Consider the following 21,559-nt stretch of genomic DNA (forward strand, 5'->3'; position numbering starts at 1 on the left):
TTTTTTGAAACATTTTATATAGAATTGAAAAAATTGTCAAAAAAGTTGTAAACTTTTTCATTTTTCTCGATAAAAAATTTCATAAAATGGTTTATTATTGTGTGTCTTTACAACACACGTTAGTAAAATCCTAATTAGAATTTTGCCTTTTGGTGTTGTACTTGTTGATGATATCTACCTTAATCATTTCAGGCTAATTGCATAGATTCCACACAGCCTGCTGTGGCCGTATTTGACAGTGAAGTGAATAAGCTAAAGCAGGATCAGTTCAGGCCAGCTGAACAAGTTACTCTTGAACCTTATGAGCGTGATCATGCTTGTGTGGTTGGTGGCTACCGTGTCCCCAAAAAATCAAAACCTGCATCCTAGAACAATGTAGGCCATCTAATGTTAATGCTTTTTTTTTGCCTGTTTGTGACTAGAGAAAGGCCTCTAATAATATTAGAATTGAATAGAACCCAAGTTGGTAAGTGCATCAGCACATTGAGATTGACTTCTCTAAATAAATGTTAAAGGCTTAAAGCGTCCTGAGGTCAATTTTAGTCAATGTTATTTTCCATTAATTTTATCAAAAGGGCCACAAGCATTTAGGTGAGAGTTTGTACTTGGAAAGGTTGGCCTGTTTGGTTGTATTGTTTAAACAACACAACACGTATTTCCACAATACTTAAAACATTACTAGGAAAACAATACAAACGGGCCTACTGGTATCAATGGTGAAGTCCAAATTTCAATTCGAGGAAGGCAAGATTTAAAAACAAGATTGGATGCAAAATAAAGTTGTAATACTAATATAATATAAATTTAAATTGTAATATATCTTTCTAATACTTGGTTAAATTTACTCTAGGGGTATCCATCGGAACCCAGAAATCGACCCACCCACCCAAACCGCTCGAGCCGACCCAAAAACTGGTTGACTCAACATTGATGACGATCGGAGACGGGTCTTTGCCACCAAAAACTGACTTAAGGTGGGTCGAATGGCGGGTTTTCTTCTTCAAAACCCGATTTACCCGATCCGATCGACGAAACCCATGAAAGAAGGCTGGATTTACCTAGATCCGTTTAGATTCATCGATATTTCAGTAAAGGTTTGGTAGTTTTTGGATAGATTTGGTGAAGATCTAGGTTTTCTTGCTTAGATCTGGCAGTGAGATGAAGATTTTGCTCAGATCTAGGCTTGATGTGGTGCTTTTGCTTCGATTTTTACTTAGATCCAGCGATGAGATGAAGTTTTTGCTCAAATCTGGGCTTGATATGGTGGTTTTGATCTTCGATCTGGCAATGATCCGGTGGTTGTAACTCTACACCAAGGCCGATCGACCCAACCGTTGTCTACCGGAGATCGATCCAACTTGACCCGAGGTCGTCTGCAGTCGGCAGTCAATCGTTCAACCGTCCACTCGATGTAAGCAGGTCGGTTGCGGGTTAGGCATAAACCAGACCCGTGGACACCCCTAATTTACTCAGTTGCCCTTAATGATTTTTCATTTTTTAAACGATTTTTTTTCCATATCTAATAATTTGATTACTCAAAATAATAATAGGAAAATGTTAATGAATGTCCTAAGTGCATTAGTTTATAAACTATTTTTGAAAAATATTTTATGAAAAAATGATAAAATAATTAACTTTTTTGACAGTTTTTTATATTTCTCATGAAAGTGGTATTAAAAACTTTCATAATATAATTTATTAACAATTTAGGGCACCCATTAACATGACCCATAATAATATACTTGGAGAGTTGTCTACTTAGTGCCTTAATTGCTTTTAAAAAATTATATAGATTTCAATCTTTCTTTCTATATTCTTTTAATTATTTAACAGATTTAATTTTATAACAAAAACCTAGAGTTTGAACTTTAAATAGTGAAAGAATCAAGAGATTGATAAAAAAAAAATATTAATGGAGAGATGGGGTCATTGGAGAATTATTGTTGTGAGAAAACAATTTACAAATAGTGGACATTTTAAATTATTTTGAATACAAAATATAGGATTTGATTTAAACAGAAACGATGTCATGATATGGGATATAACACATTGAGTTTCAATTCCAGTAAAAGACTACTATTTCTATGGTAATTTTTTTTCTGTCACATGGCAAAGAAATTATCCCATTTTTAAAATAAGGAATACAAATACCACAAGAGAAATGCCAACTACTTCCACAATGTCTACTTCTAGATAATGCCAAAAATAGTTGTGGTAATAGCCTTCCTCAAAAATAGTTGTGTTAATATATTCAAGTTTTATTATTAATTTTTTTTTTAATGACCACCCTGAAAAGAATTTTTGGAGCCGCCACAGGGTTTGAAATTTTAAACCCATTCGAGAAATCATAACTAGATGTAGTCTTCACAAAAGTGCATTTTAATCTAATCATCCTTGAAATTGGGTGATTACATGTAGCCCCAATATAACATTATCAGACCACTATTTTTTCACATAGAATAATAGGTTTTTTGAACAAATAAAATCAAAATATTAGGATTTTTTTTTCAATAGTTTTTGTTGTGGTTGTGTTATTTAAACAACAGTTTTTGTTGTTTAACCATAGCCATAATGATAATTAGATTAAATAACCTAGGTTTAATGATTTAGTTAATTGGCACAATCGGAGTATAAATTACCTAACACATTTATATCTAAAAAAAACTTATTAGCATCTTAATCTGATAATAAATTTAGTAATAATTAAGAAATGTGCGTCATAGGTTTTAAATTCTATTGTATCTAAATAGGAATATATATATATATATATATATATATATATATATATATAATGTAAGGACTCAATTTGTAACGATCCCAAACTGGTATTGGGTTCGTACGTTAAAGGCCCAAACAATAAAATTTGTAGAGAGTGGGCTAAAAGGCTAGGCTTTAGTCACTGGACGGTGGTTGGTCATGGTGTTCATGGTAATTGCACAAGGATGAACCGTGCTTGCCTAAGAAGGTTTTCTTCTCGGCATGGCCTGGGAGGCTCTGGTTCTTGGCCTTTTTTCCCAGTCCCCTTATCTGGACTGCTTCTTTCTCTTTTTATACTAACTTTTACCCTTTCTCTAATGTCCACGTGTAGGTTCAGCTTTCTAGGGCTGATACTTGTCCTATCAGCCCATACCCAAAGTGGTTGGGGGTGGTTGCAAAAGCTAAAAAGCATTGCTTTGTCAGACGCAGAGTATTTAATTGCAGTAATGGCAGTCTTTCCCTTGTCCTTCATCGACCCACTGTTCAGGGGTCCTTTCTCCATCAATGCGGAGGTGTTCAGTTTTTCCTTAAACTGTTCATATACCGTACTTGCCCTTTTTTCTAGGAGTGCTTTGGGATGCCGAGGACAGAATTGTCCTCGACTATATCTCTAGGCCATTTGGACTTTCATTGTATGTCCTCGGCAATGTCCTTCCTCGGCTCGAGCCTTGGGCCCTAACGTAAAGTGGGCCGGGGTCACAAGTTCTCTGGCCCCACAATAGCCCCTTAAAATCCTGCTGTCCGGCCCCTCGGACGGAGAGGAGGGTTTTGGTGACATTGGGCCTATGTCACGGCTTGCCCAGCCTCGTCCTTCATTAATGCCGGTGTCTCTTCATTTACTGGGACATGCTCCTTGTTATGAGACATTCCCTTAGCTTTACTCACGCCGTGTTCTTGCTGTTTCGGTGCACGAGGCGCATCTTTAATAAGTTCCCTTTACGAGGCGACGTAAATCCAACGGTTGAAGACGGCGTTGGGAGTTGGGTGGGACTTATCTCGTTTGTAGCTTTTCTTAGAGATTTGTACAGATTAAATGCCACCAGGCTTACCCCCCATATAAGAAGTGCGGTGGGAGGTCATTTTCTTTATTGGTAGACCCTTTAGGCCTTCCAAATCCCTAATTTTCCAGTTGTGCCCATAGCCTTTGTTACTAGTGTGACTAAGCCCTGGGGAGTGATATGGTCAAATTTGGGATGAGGGCAAAGGGACCACACCCTCTCCAGAAGCATTGGGTTTCCCCGAGACTCAAGATGGCCCGGTCAGGGTAAGAGAGACAAAGACTCAAGACACTCTTTTCTCTTGACAAGGCAAGAAAGGAGCCTCTTCTTCCTTCAACCAAAATCCGAAGCAGGTGGAGGTCGCATCAAATTTTTGGTGTGACAGCACTGAGGTTTCTTATCATCAGTACCATCGGCTCTCTCTCGAGCGCTGCTAATATGAAACCTGCTTGATTGCAGTAAGAGGTGGTACGGGGGTTAGGCTCAACTGCTTCTTCCTCTCTTCCTTCAATGGTGCCACCTTTTGCCTCCGCTTCTTCTTCTCTTCCATCACTGGGGCCATCCTGACATGCTTAGTCGCTGCTAGAGCAGAATTTAAAGGATTTAACGTTCCCCTGTATCTTTTTCTTTTTGCTTTTCTTTTTACTTCTGTAGTTAGCTTTTGGTATAGGCTTGCTTAAGCCCCTTATTGTACGTTGTACTACTTCTTTGTCTAATAAAAGATAACTTTATCTCATTTTGTGTGTTCTTTCATTTCTTCCATAATTATTTTGTGAACGGGTGTGTTGGTATCCTTTTCTTTTGAACAATACTTAGGGCCGAAACCTTTGTTAACGAAGAGCTATCATTTTGAACTTATTAAAACTAATAGGCACAATAATGCCGACTTGAAGTAGGTTAAACATATAAGACTAACCGAGATAACAGCTGAATGCTCTGTATTGCATATGGGGTGATCACCCGAGGATGGGTAACTTAAAATGAACCATCCGAGAGGGTCGCCGAGCACTAGGAGGCTTTGCCACGCTCCTGACAACATTCATAGCCCTTATAGGTTTGAGTCCGAGGATCACGCAATACCTAGATTCTATCCAAAACTTATAGTTTTTGCTTAAAGTAGTTGGTTTCCCCATAAATTTGAGTCTGAGGACCATGCAATACCTTGGTTCTATCTAAAACTTAGATTTTCGTTAAGTAGTTGGTTTCCCCATAGGTTTGAGTCCGAGGACCATGCAATACCCTGGTTTTGTCCAAAACTTAGATTTTTGCTTAAAGTAGTTGGTTTCCCCATAGGTTTGAGTTCGAGAACCATGCAATACTTTTGTTCTGTCCAAAACTTAGATTTTTTTTAAGTAGTTGGTTTTCCCCATAGGTTTGAGTCCGAGGACCATGCAAGATCTTGGTTCTGTCCAAAACTTAGATTTTCTTTAAGTAGTTGATTTCCCCATAGGTTTGAGTCCGAGGACCATGCAATACCTTGGTTCTGTCCAAAACTTAGATTTTTGCTTAAAGTAGTTGGTTTCCCCATAGGTTTGAGTCTGAGGACCATGCAATACCTTGGTTCTGTTCAAAACTTAGATTTTCTTTAAATAGTTGGTTTCCCCATAGGTTTGAGTCCGAGGACCATGCAATACCTTGGTTCTGTCAAAAACTTAGATTTTCTTTAAGTAGTTGGTTTCCCCATATGTTTGAGTCCGAGGACCATGCAATACCTTGGTTCTGTCCAAAACTTAGATTTTTGCTTAAAGTAGTTGGTTTCCCTATAGGTTTGAATCCGAGGACCATGCAATACCTTGGTTCTGTCCAAAACTTAGATTTTCTTTAAGTAGTTGGTTTCCCCATAAGTTTGAGTCCGAGGACCATGCAATACCTTGGTTATGTCCAAAACTTAGATTTTTGCTTAAAGTAGTTGGTTTCCCAATAGGTTTGAGTTCGAGGACCATGCAATACCTTGGTTCTGTCCAAAACTTAGATTTTCTTTAAGTAGTTGGTTTCCCCATAAGTTTGAGTCCGAGGACCATGCAATACCTTGGTTCTGTCCAAAACTTAGATTTTCTTTAAGTAGTTGGTTTCCCCATAGGTTTGAGTCTGAGGACCATGCAAGACCTTGATTCTATCCAAAACTTAGATTTTCTTTAAGTAGTTGGTTTCCCCATAGGTTTGAGTCCGAGGACCATGCAATACCTTGGCTCTGTCCAAAACTCAGATTTTCTTTAAATAGTTTCTAAGATTAGCCCCTAAACCAAGGTGTGGGGCGTTGACATGATGTTGGAAGCCCCTAGAACTGCTCGTGCCACTGGCGCTTCGAAGCGTAGTCCCTAGTGGAACTTTATACTAGGGCAACAACAGCGAGCTGTTGGAAATGATGGAGGGACTTTCGCAAACCCTTGTTAGACAGGGGCTTGATCCTACCTCCGCCTGTGCCAACGCACAAGCCTTTCCCACAGACGACGCCAATTGTAAGGACTCAATTTGTAACGATCCCAAACTGATATTGGGTTCGTACGTTAAAGGCCCAAACAATAAAATTTGTAGAGAGTGGGTTGAAAGGCTAGGTCTTAGTCACCGGACGGTAGTTGGTCATGGTGTTCATGGTAATTGCACAAGGATGAACCGTGCTTGCCTAAGAAGGTTTTCTCCTCGGCATGGCCTGGGAGGCCCTGGTTCTTGGCTTTTTTTCCCAGTCCCCTTATCTGGACTGCTTCTTTCTCTTTTTATACTAACTTTTACCCTCTCTCTAACGTCCACGTGGAGGTTCAGCTTTCTAGGGCTGATACTTGTCCTATCAGCCCATACCCAAAGTGGTTGGAGGTGGTTGCAAAAGCTGAAAAGCATTGCTATGTCAGGCGCAGAGTATTTAATTGCAGTAATGGCAGCCTTTCCCTTGTCCTTCGTCGCCCCATGTTCAGGGGTCCTTTCTCCATCAATGCGGAGGTGTTCAGTTTTTCCTTAAACTATTCCTATACCGTACTTGCCCTTTTTTCTAGAAGTGCTTTAGGATGCCGAGAACAGAATCGTCCTCGGCTATATCTCTAGGCCATTTGGACTTTCATTGTATGTCCTTGGCAATGTCCCTTCTCAGCTCGGGCCTTGGGCCCTAACGTAAAGTGGGCCGGGGTCACAAGTTCTCTGGCCCCACATATAATATAATAAAGCAATGTAGATAATGTATTCAAAATTTCAAATCTTGCTTTTTTAAATATAAATAACAAGACATTGCAATTGTACAATAGATGCTCCGAATTCCAAATTTTATTGTTTAAAAAAGAGAGTCAAAATATGATATTAACCCACGATAGAGCATTACTACCACTTGCCATACCACTTTCTAAGTTACTATATATCTTAGCCATACCACTTAGACTAAGTTACAATATCTTATCGCACAATGACTCCTCATTTCAGTTATAAATGTTACTATATATCTTTCTATTTTTGTATAGGACACTTATTATATATTATGGTTTTTCATGTATTTTTTAAAAGTAATTTTTGTACATGAACCACTAAACTCTCTTTAGCCATTTTTTACAAGATAAAAAAGATTGCAATAATTGAAATTATTTTTTTGATTGTAACCCATCTTTCTCTTATATTTCTCTATTGTTTAGTCATATATATTTTGTTTTGTTTCAATAATTTCAAAGCAGTGAATCATCTGATTTTTTAATATTTTTTTGGTCTTTCAGAAGTTTTAATATCTGAAATTTTGAGTTTTTTTTTTAAGTATCTGAAACTGTCTGACAAATTTCTTATAAAACATTGCACGTTCAAGCAATGACTTCTTCATCAAATTATAACACAAATTGAAGTCATACAATAGCAATTCATGCAATGGTGTAGTTTCTTTAATTTTTTATAAAATTATTTTAGTCTACTTCACAAATAGGTAATTTTCCATGCATAGCACGAATTAGCAACTAGTTAAGAATAATAATGAACAATAAAAAATAAGAAATAAAAAAAAATTTACGAGCTCAACGTCACCACCAATAGTAAAAATATTTGTCCCTAGCATTACCATGAATGTAAATCATCTGTACTACTTTTTGTGTACTACTCTATATTCCACTAATCACTACTTACCATATGTATAATTTTTTTCTATTTTAAACTTTTTTTTTGAGAATCAAGTAAGTGAATTTTATTAAGTTAAATCAAGATTGAATACATCATCCAAATCCAAGGATAGTTCTTATACCCATACATCAGTATCTGCAGATACAACTGCTCGTCTAGCTAAGGCATGTGCCAAATTGTTGCCCTCTCTTCTTACATGTTGGAAGCTACATGTCCTTAAAGAGGAACTCAAACTCCATATTTCCTCAATGATATGGCCAAACAGAGTATGACAAGGCTCCTTGGTGTTAATAGCTTTTATTATCCGTAAAAAATCTCCCTCAAATATTACTTTGAATAAGCTGAGTTCCTTTGCAAAAGCCACAGCTCGAGTTGCCACAAGTGCCTCTGCATGTTCTATTGATTGAGGCAAAGCTATTTTCTGACTCAGAGCACCAATAACATTTCCATTATAGTCTCTAATCACCACTCCTATTCCTGCCATGTTACTGCTATCAAAGAGAGCTGCATCAAAATTGGCTTTGTAAAAATCCTGTGGAGGCTTTGTCCATCACACCTGGGGACGTTGCACCGTTGTCCTAAGGGGTCGTTTATGATTGTCGAAGAACTCCACCACTAATTCCTTCTCTTTTTTGCTGATTTCATGTAGAGGCCATGAAGGTTGTCGCACCCGAATCTTATTCCGTCGCTGCCATAAGCTCCAAGCTATGGTTGAAAACAAAGCAACTATGAAGCCTGATCTGTGATCAAGCACCACTTCAAATAGATCAAAAAAAGACCGATACCTAGTCTGGTACAAACGTGAGAAGCTAGGTACGGACTTCCATACAACCTTGGCTTGGTCGCACAACCATAACACGTGCATGACCATTTCTTGCTGCTCTTCTCACAATGAACACGTTTCGTCTAAGGCGATTTTCCGTCGAACTAGATTTTGTCTTGAAGGTAGAGAATCCCTTGCTACTCTCTACATGAAGTGCCTGACTTTTGGAGGTGCTCTGATCTTCCAAATACTCCTCCACACCTTCGAATCTTCCCCATTTGACGATGATGGCGCTTCGTTGATCACCTCTGTTGCAAGCATTTGATATGCGGACTTAACCGTGTAACACTCATCAGCTGTTTTGGGCCAAACAAGGCAGTCCATGTTGCACATCTCACTTACATAAATGTTCCTTATTGCTTTAGCTTCCCACGGGTAAAATGAGTTCTGCAGCACCTCTCAATTCCATATTTTTGTATTAGGATAAAAGAGGTCACACACCCGGTTTAGCCCTTCATCAATTTTTGGCGACACCACTCTGCTCATACCAAGTTCAGGCAACCAATTATGATCCCAAATGTCTATATTCCACCCATTCCCTACTCTCCAAACAACTCCTTTCTATATCACCTTCCTAGATTGTAGGATGCTTTTCCAAGCATAAGAGCAATTAGTAGGCATTGGTGTATCTAAGATATTACCTCCCGGAAAATACTTAGCACTAAATACCTTGTACAGCAGGGTGTGTTTTTGATGGAAAAGTCTCCAAATCTGCTTTGCAAGCATGGCCTCATTGAAAATTTTTATATCTCGAAATCCCATACCTCCGATTGATTTTGAGGAACAAAGTGTACTCCATTTTACCCAATGAATCTTTTTTCCTTCACCATTTTCCCACCAAAATTTCTGAATCATTGCCTCAATGTCCTTGCATAGACATACCGGCAACTTAAAAACATTCATAGAGTAGGCCGGTATTGATTGGATCATTGCTTTTATCATGACTTCTTTGCCCGCTTGAGATAGCAACTTCTCTTTCCATCCTTGCATCTTGGACCAAATCTTTTCCTTGATGTGAGTAAAGCAAGCCTTCTTGTTCCTACCAACAAAGGAGGGTAATCCCAAATACTTCTCATAATGTTGGATAGCCGGAAGACCAAGGGAGACTTTGATTGATTCTTGGGTAGCCTCATTTGTGTTTCTGCTAAAGAATAGAGTAGTCTTGTCCTTATTCACCATTTGACCAGAGGCAGCTTCATAAATGTTCAATATATTTTTTATTTTCTCGCATTCTGCCAAGGTTGCCCTACAAAACAATAGGCAATCATTTGCAAAAAAGAGGTGAGTAATCTTCGGCCCCCTTTTACAAAGTGAGTAATCTCCGGCCCTGATGTGCATGAAATATATACAATAAAGTACTCACATATCTACATATTTACCCTTACTTTTATGTTATTTTGTGACTGATTATATAATATCTTTGTGTTGTAGGTAATAAGGGCTTTACATGCAAAGTGGGGCTAGGCCAATTGAATCAAGCCAACTTACATTTAGCCAGGCATGAATTCAAGAAAAGACCAACCCAATTAAATTTAAGTCCAATTGGAGCAAGGAATCAAAGGAAATTTGCACCAAATCCAAGTCCAATTCGGATTAGGATTCCAAACTGCACATCAGTTAGTATTTTTGGCATAACTTTCGGCTCAGATGTCCAATCGAGATGATTCAAGTTGGGATGGAACTTTAACTTAAAGGGATACAACTTTGTAGTTTACCAAAAGTCCAAATTCTGACGTTAAATGGGCCAAAACCATCGGTTAAGTGAAGCCTAAAAATCTGGGATTTTCTCCAAACAGGAATTCAACTTGTAATAGGATTCATTGACCTATTTAAAGACTCTTTAGGGCAAAATTCAGGGAGGCTAGTGCTAGGGCTGAGGGCTGTACATAGAGAGTGCGGCTACTTCTTTGGTTTTCTTCCATGACAGTTAGTTTTATTTTATTTGTCTAATTTAATGTTTAGTATTTTATTTTTGTGTTTTCTTTCAATTACTATGAGTAGCTAAATTTATAATTAGAGTTGAAGATGAAACCTTGTTAAGGATTATCAATAATATTTATGTGATTTGATTTTTCCCACAATAGTTTTTCTTTAATGATTTAAATTGTTCTTACTTTATATCAATTGACTAAGATGGGATTCTAGATATGAGTTCAATCATATTTTTCTCATGATTTAGGATTTATCTTAATTAATTGAACGCTTGGTTTATTAATTCTTGATTATAAAATTGGATATCGCTTGTGATTTGTTTGTCAATGGATACAATTTATGATTTGATTTTTAAAATTGGATATATCTTGTGATTTGTTTGGCTACGGATATAATTGATGATTTGGTTTTATAATTAAGAAGCGAAGAAGAACATGCTTTAGATTCTTAAACATAAGTTTTAATGATGATATTTTCCATGATAGCAAGATTGATTTCTAGATTATCATGTAGTGAGTTGGGAAAAATTAATGATCATAAATATATGCTGATATGACTTACAAGGTGGATTCCAAAACCTTAATTCCTTTCCCTTGATTGTTTACATCTTTTCATTGCTTTATATATTTTGCTTAGTTTAACTATTTGCTTAATTTTATTATTTTCTTAGTTTATTTTATTGTAACCAACCAATTTTTATTTAAACTAGATTAGGATTAATTTGGTTAAGGTTTAATTAATTTTCCTACGTTCATACAAGTCCCTGTGGGTTCAACCTTGTTCTTGTCCAACTATACTTTGGTACGGTTCGTACACTTGCGAGTATTTTAAAATTTCACAACACCCTCCGCACAAAAAAGAAAAAGATAAGGAGACAATGGGTCCCCTTGACTAAGTACCCTAGTGGGGGTAATCATACCCTGTGGCTCCCCATTAACCATTATAGAATATGTCACTTTAGTGATGCACTCCATAATCAAAGAAACCCAAGAATTTTGGAAACCCAACTTCAAGAGAATTTTCTCCAAAAAAATCCACTCCACCCTGTCATACGCCTTACTCATGTCTAATTTTAAAGCCATGTACTCAGATTTTCCTAAACAACTAGTCTTCATGTGATGCAAGGATTCAAATGCAATCAGAATATTGTCAGTGATCAATCTACCCGCAGTGAAGGCACTTTGTGTTTCAGAGATAATATTATTGAGAAAAGGTTTAAGCCTATTAGTTAGAACCTTACTAACAATTTTATAGATTACATTGCATAGACTTATTGGTCTAAATTCAGATACTTTTTCCGGGTTTTTCACTTTTGGGATTAAAGTAATGAAAGTATGATTGATGGACTTTAAAAGAGAACCTGAATTTAGACAAGAAAGTACAGCTTGAGAAATATTCATACCCACATCGGTCCAATAAGTCTGATAAAAAAGAGGTGGCATTCCGTCTGGGCCCGGTGCTTTTAAAGGTGCCATCTCCTTAATTGCAAACTCCACCTCTTCTACTGTGTACATGGCTGTAAGCTTTGCATTCATCTCCTCTGTGACCACTTCCTGCACTCCTTCCATAATTTTATCAAGGTTGTGAAGATTGGATGTTGTGAACAAATCAACATAGAAGTCCACAAGTATTTTTGTGTAAATGCCCTCCTCTGTCTGCCATCTCCCTTCACTATCCCTAAGCCCCTTAATGAAATTTTTTCGCTTCCTTTGAGTTGCTGTCCCATGAAAAAACTGGGTATTTCTCTCACCACTTTGAATCCATTGTAACCTTGATCTTTGATGCCATATTTGCTCTTCTTTCTCACATAATGCATTCAGCTCAACCTTCAACCGCACTACCTCATCATCCTTCCCATCCCTAGCCAAAGCCACCTCTGCTTGCCAAAGCTTTTCCTTAGTTTGCTTTATTTGTTGTTTTACATTACCAAATTGGGCCTTACTCCACTTCTTTAACAGTTTTTTGCATTTCCTTAACTTCTGTGTTGCTTGAAACATAGGAGTGCCTTCGGTTTGGTGTGCCCATGCTCTAGACACTGTTTCACCACAACCAGGATCCATTAGCCACAGCCTCAAACCTAAATGGTTTCCTTCTCCACTTATGACTCTCCCCATTTGGATCAAGAGCAAGTAGCAAGGGTCTATGATCTGATGTAAAACAATGTAGATGATGAACTCTACCCATGGGGAAACTATTCAGCCACTCATAGTTGGCCACTCCTCTATCCAATCTCTCCCAAACCAACTTTCCTCTTCTTTTCCCATGCCAAGTAAAGTTCAGTCTTGAGAAACCCAAATCAAGAAATTCACAATCATCCAATGCCTCTCGAAATGATTGCATTAGATTATGAGATCGTGGGGCACTTCCCTTTTATTCGCCACCTCCAACAACTCGTTAAAGTCACCGAAACAGCACCATGATAACTTCGGCTTTGTGCTCAACATCCTTAGCATGTTCCAACCCTCATTACGTTTGCTTGTCTCTGGTTCTCCATAAAATCCTGTCAATTGCCATGCATTCTCTGAGCCTCCATGCACAATAGCATCAATATGATAGTTTGAAAAGCTGTCCACCCACACTATGTCCTCATTTTTCCACAAAAGAGCTAATCCACCTCCCCAGCCAGTACTAGGAACAGTAAAGCATCCATCGAATTTCAACTGAGCTTGAACCCATTCCATTCGTTCACAACTTGACCATGTTTCTAACAAAAACACGATCATGGGATCTTGTGCCTGTACGATATCTACAAGCTCTCGAATTGCATGGCGGTTCCCAAGCCCCCGGTAGTTCCAGGCTATGAGCTTCATTGGTCCCGGCGGAGCTAGTAACCAGCCTTCACTGATGTTAAAAGAATCTCTTTAGTCATCTTTTTCCTACTCCTTTCTGTTATCCCGTCTTCTGCTTCAGGCTCCCTGGTATGTCTTTTTTTTTAAACTGAGGAGGTTTTGCCACTGGGCTCACCTCTATGTTGCTCCCTACGGACCCTACTTCTTTTTTGAGTAAAGCCTTCTCCTGTTGCTACATTATGAATTGACTGAGAACCCAAGACTTCAGGCCCAATACTCATAGACTCACTTTCTATGCCCCCAAGCCCATTAGATGTACTGTCCGTATATTCCTCCTCTCTAACTTGTACGTTATCAAACTTTGAAAGTTCATTATCAATATCCTCTAACTGTACCGAGAATACTTCCCTCTGATTATTTAAGTTCGAGTTTGATGGAGCCAGGCTGTTAGGAATTATTTCCATGATTAAATGACCCTCTTTAATGGAATCTGAAATCAATGGGATTTCCGTAATAGCAACACCCTCATTAATTTTGTCGGACACGTCAATGTCAGCTTCTTCGTGTCGAGCAGCCATGGCATCTTCCGCCGTACTATCCTTTCTCTTCCCTGATTTGATATCTTCTTCCACCCTTCACTGTCATTCCGTTGGCCATCTTCATCTCCATTATTCTCTTCATCCAACCCCACCACCCAAATCACCGTTCTCTGAGACATGTTTGGTGTGGCTGCGTGTAGCCACACTCCAAATTGCTGGTTTTCCACCTTCAAACGCAACCACAATCCAAATTGCTGGTTTTCCGCCTTCAAGGTGCCTCTGCTTTTGACCCACAATTGGCATTCTCTATCACTGTGCGTTAGTCTACCACACCAATAGCAAATATTGGGTAGTCTCTCGTACTTGAAACTCACCCACCCTTCTTTTCCACTAGCCAAAGCAATCCTACGCCCACGACATAGGGGTTTAGTTATGTCAACATTGACTCTAATTCTGAAGAAATTGAAATTGCTACTCCCCCCTTCTCGCGACATTCTTACATCAACTCTCCCCATCAACGATACAATCTCCATTGCAACCTCTAGTAAGGGCGGCCCAACGTAATTTAGGGCCTAAGGCGAAAAATTTATGCGGGGCTTTTAATATGTAAATATTAATTAAACAAAATTATTTAATACTAATCAAATTAAGGTTAATTTGATACATTAAATACATAAATAATACCAACTAGACTAATGTTAATTTCATATAAAGAATTGAATATCATAGTTGAATTATAAATATTAATAAAAAGAAATAAAAATATATTGCGATTGAAGAAGATACTTTATTTTGGATATAAGACGATGCATTGTTAAATAAAGTTGTAATCTAATTTTTAATTTTATATTTTGATTTTAAGAGAGAGAGAGATAGATATTATTTGGTGTGTGACTTTGTAGGATATTAGTTTATAAAAATCAAAGTCTCAAATTATCAGGGGAGATTAATCTATAATTGATGATTTAACACATTTGCAACATCTTTTTGAAATATTTTAGGGTTTCTATTGATTTAAGGTTTTATTGATCTCGTAATTTGAGAGTCTTAATAGAAATTAAAAAGAAAAATACGCTAATTAAAAGCACTATAAAATGTTAAAATATAATGTGACATTGTCTCTCATTGATGAACTTCATCAATTTAACTAATGAATATTTATATCACTTTTTTGTGATTAATAATATGACAATTTGTAAGCTAGTATCCTTAACATCACTAATAAAAAAAAAATGTACAACCTTTAGAAAATTTATATATAATTTTATAAAAATTTGGGTCTTTTATGGAATGTGGGGCCTTTTTTTCTAAGAAAATTTTTGTTTTCTGGTGGGCCTTAGGCCTAGGCCTTGAGCCGGCCCTGACCTCTAGTGACGAACGCCGAACTGGTAGATCGTGGACTTGCACCCAAAAGCTTGTCTGATTAAATTTCAGCTCTTCAATGGCATCACTTCTCTTCATTCTCTCTAGCACCACCAAGTGCCTATCAAAAGTCCAAGGCTCTCCCATCAATACCCTGTCAATATCCAAGGCTTCTGGGAATACAAACATAACTCTGTGGTCACCCATGTCTCTTATTTCGAACCCTTTCCTGGTTTTCCACAATAATGTGAATGTCTTAGCAATGGCCTCCATGTTGAGCACTCTTCTAGTGAGAAATTTCGCTGCCAAAAGATGTTCCTCAGCCTCTTGATCATCCCTAACAGCAAACTTGCTCCCTTCAGACTCCGAAAGAGACAACTTCTCCCACGAACCCATCAGTTTCTCCATATCAGTAACCCAAAAAGAAAACACCCTCCCCTACACGCAACTATCTAACTTGGAGAAGAAGAACAACACCTGTTCCTCAGCCTCTTGATCATCCCTAGTAGCAAACTTGCTCCCTTCAGACTCCGAAAGAGACAACTTCTCCCACGAACCCATCAATTTCTCCATATCAGTAACCCAAAAAGAAAACACCCTCCCCTACACGCAACTATCTAACTTGGAGAAGGATAACACCTGTCCCACTTCAATAGTAGGCACTAGCTATCTCCCTTACACGCAAACTGTCTTACTTCAAAAGGACTACACTGCCTCACATCAAAGGTAGGCACTACTTATCCCCTGACTGGGTTCGGCGTAACTTACCCTAGGTCAGAGAACTCATCACACATTCAAACTTGAGTGTGCAGTGATTGGTGGAAATAATGTGATACATAAAATATATTACAGAAGATTGGGACCGTTACCATGAGGCCATAACGTGTTACCCGGTTACACGGCATTCAGATTCAGTTCGATCTATTTATTGGCTCCTTAGATTTTGGAGGACAACACCTGTCCCGCTTCAATAGTTGGCACTAGCTATATCCCTTACACGCAAACTGTCTTACTTCAAAAGGACTACACTGCCTCACATCAAAGGGAGGCACTACTTATCTCCTGACTGGGTTCGGCGCACCTTTCCCTAGGTCAGAGAACTCATCACACATTCAAACTTGAGTGTGCAGTGATTGGTGGAAATAATGTGATACATAAAATATATTACAGAAGATTTGGACCGTTACCATGAGGCCATGACGTGTTACCCGGTTACACGGCATTCAGATTCAGTTCGATCTATTTATTGGCTCCTTAGATTTTGAAAGAGAAGTACTAAGCTCCACTTTTATGTCTCCTTATCAGGTGTGGAAGCTCCCACTTTTTTTTTTTTTCATTTTTTTTGAAGCAAGCTTCCAGTTTTTATATATGTCAGTCCGTTTGATGATTTGATCTTATTCTGTTCCACTTCTTTTGGAAAACATTCATAAAGAATGAATTCTAGAGAATTCTTTCATACATTACAACTATGCCCACAGAGTACCACCGGGCCTTGTAGCCTTGTTAATTTTCGCTCCAAGCCTGAACTGCCAAGTGAACCAGACAAGAGTGATGCGCACCGTTTCATTAAAGCACGCCTAAGAGAGTCAACACAACACAACACAAAAGTGAAACGGTGCGTTTGATTGGAGTGCCTAATCTTATGTTAAATGAAACGGTGGGTTTTCTTCACATTTAATATTCTTTGTCTTCTTCACAGGTCTGGAATTCTTCGCAGTTCTGGAAGACTGGAACTGTGTTCAACACCACTGATTTAATCCATTCCAAATGGTCATTTGAAACCCCCGAGAATAGTGTAGCGCTGCCTAATACTTTTCTCGGCCTTTTGGCTAAGGTCAAGTGTAGCGCCGCCCATGGGTCCCAGCATTTTCCTTTCTTTTTTTTTGTGGCCCTGATATTTCCCTTATCATGAGGCCAAGACGTGTTGCTGTTACACGACATTCAGTGAAAAGAGAAGTACTAAGCTCCACATTTCCATTCCAAATGTTCAAGAAAAGATTTTTAACTTTTACATGCAAATAAGACCCGGTCCAAATTTGGAACTTGCAGTTTCCGTTGACTTCTTCTTGGTCCAGAAGTAGAGAACATACCTCTTTTTCAGGTTAGAAGTTGTTTGTTTTTACATTTTTTTTTTTCGTTTTCAGAGAGATTTTCATTAACAAGAAGATTTTCTCTTGCTGAGCAGCAAAAATGGCTTTGGCTTCTTCTGTAAAAGTGGTTCTAGGCTCAATTGCTTTTGCAATCTTCTGGGTTTTGGCGGTTTTCCCCGCTGTTCCTTTTCTACCAGTTGGGAGGACTGCAGGGTCCCTCCTGGCAGGCATGCTAATGGTCATATTTCCAGTCATAACTGCAGATCAAGCATATGCTGCAATTGATCTTCAAAACCTTGGTCTTCTCTTTGGGGCCATGGTTGTCAGTGTATATCTTGAAAGGGCAGATATGTTCAAGTACTTGGGAAAGTTGCTCTCATGGAAGAGTAGAGGGGCAAAGGATTTAATTTGTCGAGTCTGCCTGATTTTTGCCATTTCAAGTGCTTTTTTTTTACTATTGATACCTCTTGTGTAGTTTTGACTGAATTTGTCTTGAAAATTGCAAGGCAACATAATCCCCCACCTCATCCTTTCCTTCTTGCCCTGGCCTCTAGTGCAAATATTGGGTCGGCAGCAACTCCAATTGGCAACCCCCAAAACTTGGTTATAGCCGTTCAAAGCAAGATATCTTTTGGGAATTTTCTAAAAGGAATTCTCCCTGCAATGATCATGGGTGTAATTGTCAATGCCGTACTTCTTCTATGTATGTACTGGAAGTTGTTATCTATCGAAAAGGATGAGCAAGATGTAGCTTTAGAAGTTCCTGCAGAGGAGGAACTGAATTCTCATCGTTTTTCACCAGCCACAATGACACATTTTACACCCTTGAATTCTCAGGAATGGAACTCTAAATTGGAAGTTATGGCTGTGCAAAGCTCTCCTGGCATGAGTGTTCCCATGGGACATGTTGAGAACCTTAGGAACCGATCAATTCCGAGTGAAAATGAAATCCAAGGGGTTCCTAGTGCACTCAAGAAATTGTCTCCGCAGCCGTTCATGGTTTCAACGGTCCGTGCAATTTCCACTGCAATTTTTATTTGAAAATTTTCATAATTATATGCCGTGGCCATGAAATTTGTACAATTGACATTATTTTATAATTTATAAACATTTGTGAATTTCTTAAATTTTGTGATTTTTAGGCTCAATCCGGTGGTGATTTCCACAATAATTTTTTCCATCTCGTGGTCAAATCATCTTTTCCTTCTGAAGACAGGACAGAAAGTACATCTCTCTTTGAAGGGATTGTTTCCTCCTTTACCTGAGAAGATACATCATTTGCTGCCTCTTTTGATTTCTTGCAAACTCCAATGTGCCACTAGGAACCCCTTGGATTTCATTCTCACTCAGAATTGATCGGTTCCTAAGGTTCTCAACATGTCCCATGGGAACACTCATGCCAGGAGAGCTTTGCACAGCCATAACTTCCAATCTAGAGTTCCATTCCTGAGAATTCAAGGGTGTAAAATGTGTCATTGTGGCTGGTGAAAAACGATGAGAATTCAGGTCCTCCTCTGCAAGAACTTCTAAATCTACATCTTCCTCAACCTTTTCGATAGATAACAACTTCCAGTACATACATAGAAGAAGTAGGGCATTGACAATTACACCCATGATCATTGAAGGGAGAATTCCTTTTAGAAAATTTCCAAAAGATATCTTGCTCTGAACGGCTATAACCAAGTTTTGGGGGTTGCCAATTGGAGTTGCTGCCGACCCAATATTTGCACTAGAGGCCAGGGCAAGAAGGAAAGGATGAGGTGGGAGATTATGTTGCCTTGCAATTTTCAAGACAAATTCAGTCAAAACTACACAAGAGGTATCATTAGTAAAAAAAGCACTTGAAATGTCAGAAATCAGGAAGACTCGACAAATTAAATCCTTTGCCCCTCTACTCTTCCATGAGAGCAACTTTCCCAAGTACTTGAACATATCTGCCCTTTCAAGATATACACTGACAACCATTGTCCCAAAGAGAAGACCAAGGATTTGAAGATCAATTGCAGCATATGCTTGATCTGCAGTTATGACTTGAAATATGACCATTAGCATGCCCCCCAGGAGGGACCCTGCAGTCCTCCCAACTGGTAGAAAAGGAACAGCTGGGAAAACCGCCAATACGCAGAAGATTGCAAAAGCAATTGAGCCTAGAACCACTTTTACAGGGGAAGCCAAAGCCATTTTTGCTGCTCAGCAAGAGAAAATCTTCTTGTTAATGAAACTCTCTCTGAAAACGAAAAAAAAAAATGTAAAAACAAACAACTTTCTAACCTGAAAAAGAGGTATGTTCTCTACTTCTGGACCAAGAAGAAGTCAACGGAAACTGCAAGTTCCAAATTTGGACCGGGTCTTATTTGCATGTAAAAGTTAAAAATCTTTTCTTGAACATTTGGAATGGATTAGATTCGGTGGCATGTATGTATTGTATGTATGTAGTGGAACAGAATAAGATCAAATCATCAAACGGACTGACCCCACAATTTATTTTATTTAATCATGTGCAAAACAAAATTAAATATTTCTCTCTCTGCCTCTCTCTTCCTTTAAAGAGCTACAAATAAAATAAAATATATATTTTATATTTTTTTAGAAACAAATATTTTTTATTTATTAATTAAAATTTTAAAACTATGTTGTTTTGGCACAATTTTTACATAAACTAACAGGAGATTGAATTAAATAAAACTGAAACTTAAATGACTGAATTGAGCAAATATAAAGTGAAAAAACTGGATTGAATTTTATGTAAATTTAAAGGATGCAATTTGTAATTTAACCTTAAATTTAACTATCATTGAAAATTTGATCAATAAAATTATATGGTTGAATTTAAATATAAAAAATTAAGGTATAAAATGAAATCTAAAAAAAATTGTACCCAAATACTGTAAAGAAAAAAAAAAGTTGTGTCTATTATTAGCTTAATCGAGTGAGGATTGAGGAAGGCTATTACCACAACTACTTTTGGCATTATCCGGAAGTAGACATTGTGGAAGTAGTTGGCATTTCTCTTGTGGTATTTGTAATCCTTAGTTTAAAAATGGGATTATTTCTTTGCCATATGACAAATAAAAAAATATTACCATAGAAATAGTAGTCTTTTACTGGAATTGAAACTCAATGTGTTATATCCCATATCATAACATCGTTTCTGTTTAAATCAAATCCTATATTTTATATTCAAAATAATTTAAAATATCCACTATTTGTATATTATTTTCTCACAACAATAATTCTCCAATGACTCCATCTCTCCGTTAATATTTTTTTGATCAATCTCTTGATTCTTTCACTATTTAAAGTTCACAACAATAATTCTACAATGACTCCATCTCTCCATTAATATTTTTTTATCAATCTCTTGATTCTTTCACTATTTAAAGTTCAAACTCTAGGTTTTTGTTATAAAATTAAATTTGTTAAATAATTAAAAGAATATAGAAAGAAAGATTGAAATCTATATAATTTTTTAAAAGCAATTAAGGCACAAAGTAGACAACTCTCCAAGTATATTATTATGGGTCATGTTAACGAGTGCCCTAAATTGTTAATAAAATATATTATGAAAGTTTTTAATACCACTTTCATGGGAAATATAAAAAACTGTCAAAAAAGTTAATTATTTTTTCATTTTTTCATAAAATATTTATAAAAATAGTTTATAAACCAATGCACTTAGGACATTCATTAACATTTCCCTATTATTATTTTGAGTAATCAAATTATTAGATATGGAAAAAAATCGTTTCAAAAATGAAAAACATTAATGGCAACTGAGTAAATTAGGAGTGTCCACAGGTCGGGTTTATGCCCAACCCACAACTGACCCGCTTACATCGGGTGGACGGTTGAACAACCAACCGCTGACCGCAGACGACCTCGGGTCAAGTTGGATCGATCTCCGATAGACAATAGTTGGGTCAGTCGGCCTTGGTATAGAGTTACAACCACCGGATCATTGCCAAATCAAAGATCAAAACCACCACATCAAACTCAAATTTGAGCAAAAATTTCATCTCATCACCAGATCTAAGTAAAAATTGAAGCAAAAGCACCACATCAAGCCTAGATCTGAGCAAAATCTTCATCTCACCGCCAAATCTAAATAAGAAAACCTAGATCTTCACCAGATCTAACCAAAAACTACCAAACCTTCACCGAAATATCAATGAATCTGAACGGATCTAGG

General features: G+C 37.7%; 1 protein-coding gene and 1 pseudogene across 1 annotated transcript in view; both read left to right on the forward strand.

Annotated features, from left to right (window-relative positions):
- The window catches only part of LOC126699438 (rRNA 2'-O-methyltransferase fibrillarin 1-like), a 48,126-nt gene that overhangs the window by 3,147 nt on the left and 23,420 nt on the right, over nucleotides 1–21,559 (forward strand). The window contains exon 6 of the mRNA XM_050397268.1: nucleotides 193–358. Coding sequence (XP_050253225.1) covers nucleotides 193–358 — 166 coding nt within the window. The remainder of the gene's footprint in view (nucleotides 1–192; nucleotides 359–21,559) is intronic.
- LOC126699437 (silicon efflux transporter LSI2-like) lies at nucleotides 16,308–19,864 on the forward strand (annotated as a pseudogene).

This window comes from Quercus robur, chromosome 9, assembly GCF_932294415.1.
Source record: "Quercus robur chromosome 9, dhQueRobu3.1, whole genome shotgun sequence".
Classification (NCBI taxonomy): domain Eukaryota; kingdom Viridiplantae; phylum Streptophyta; class Magnoliopsida; order Fagales; family Fagaceae; genus Quercus; species Quercus robur.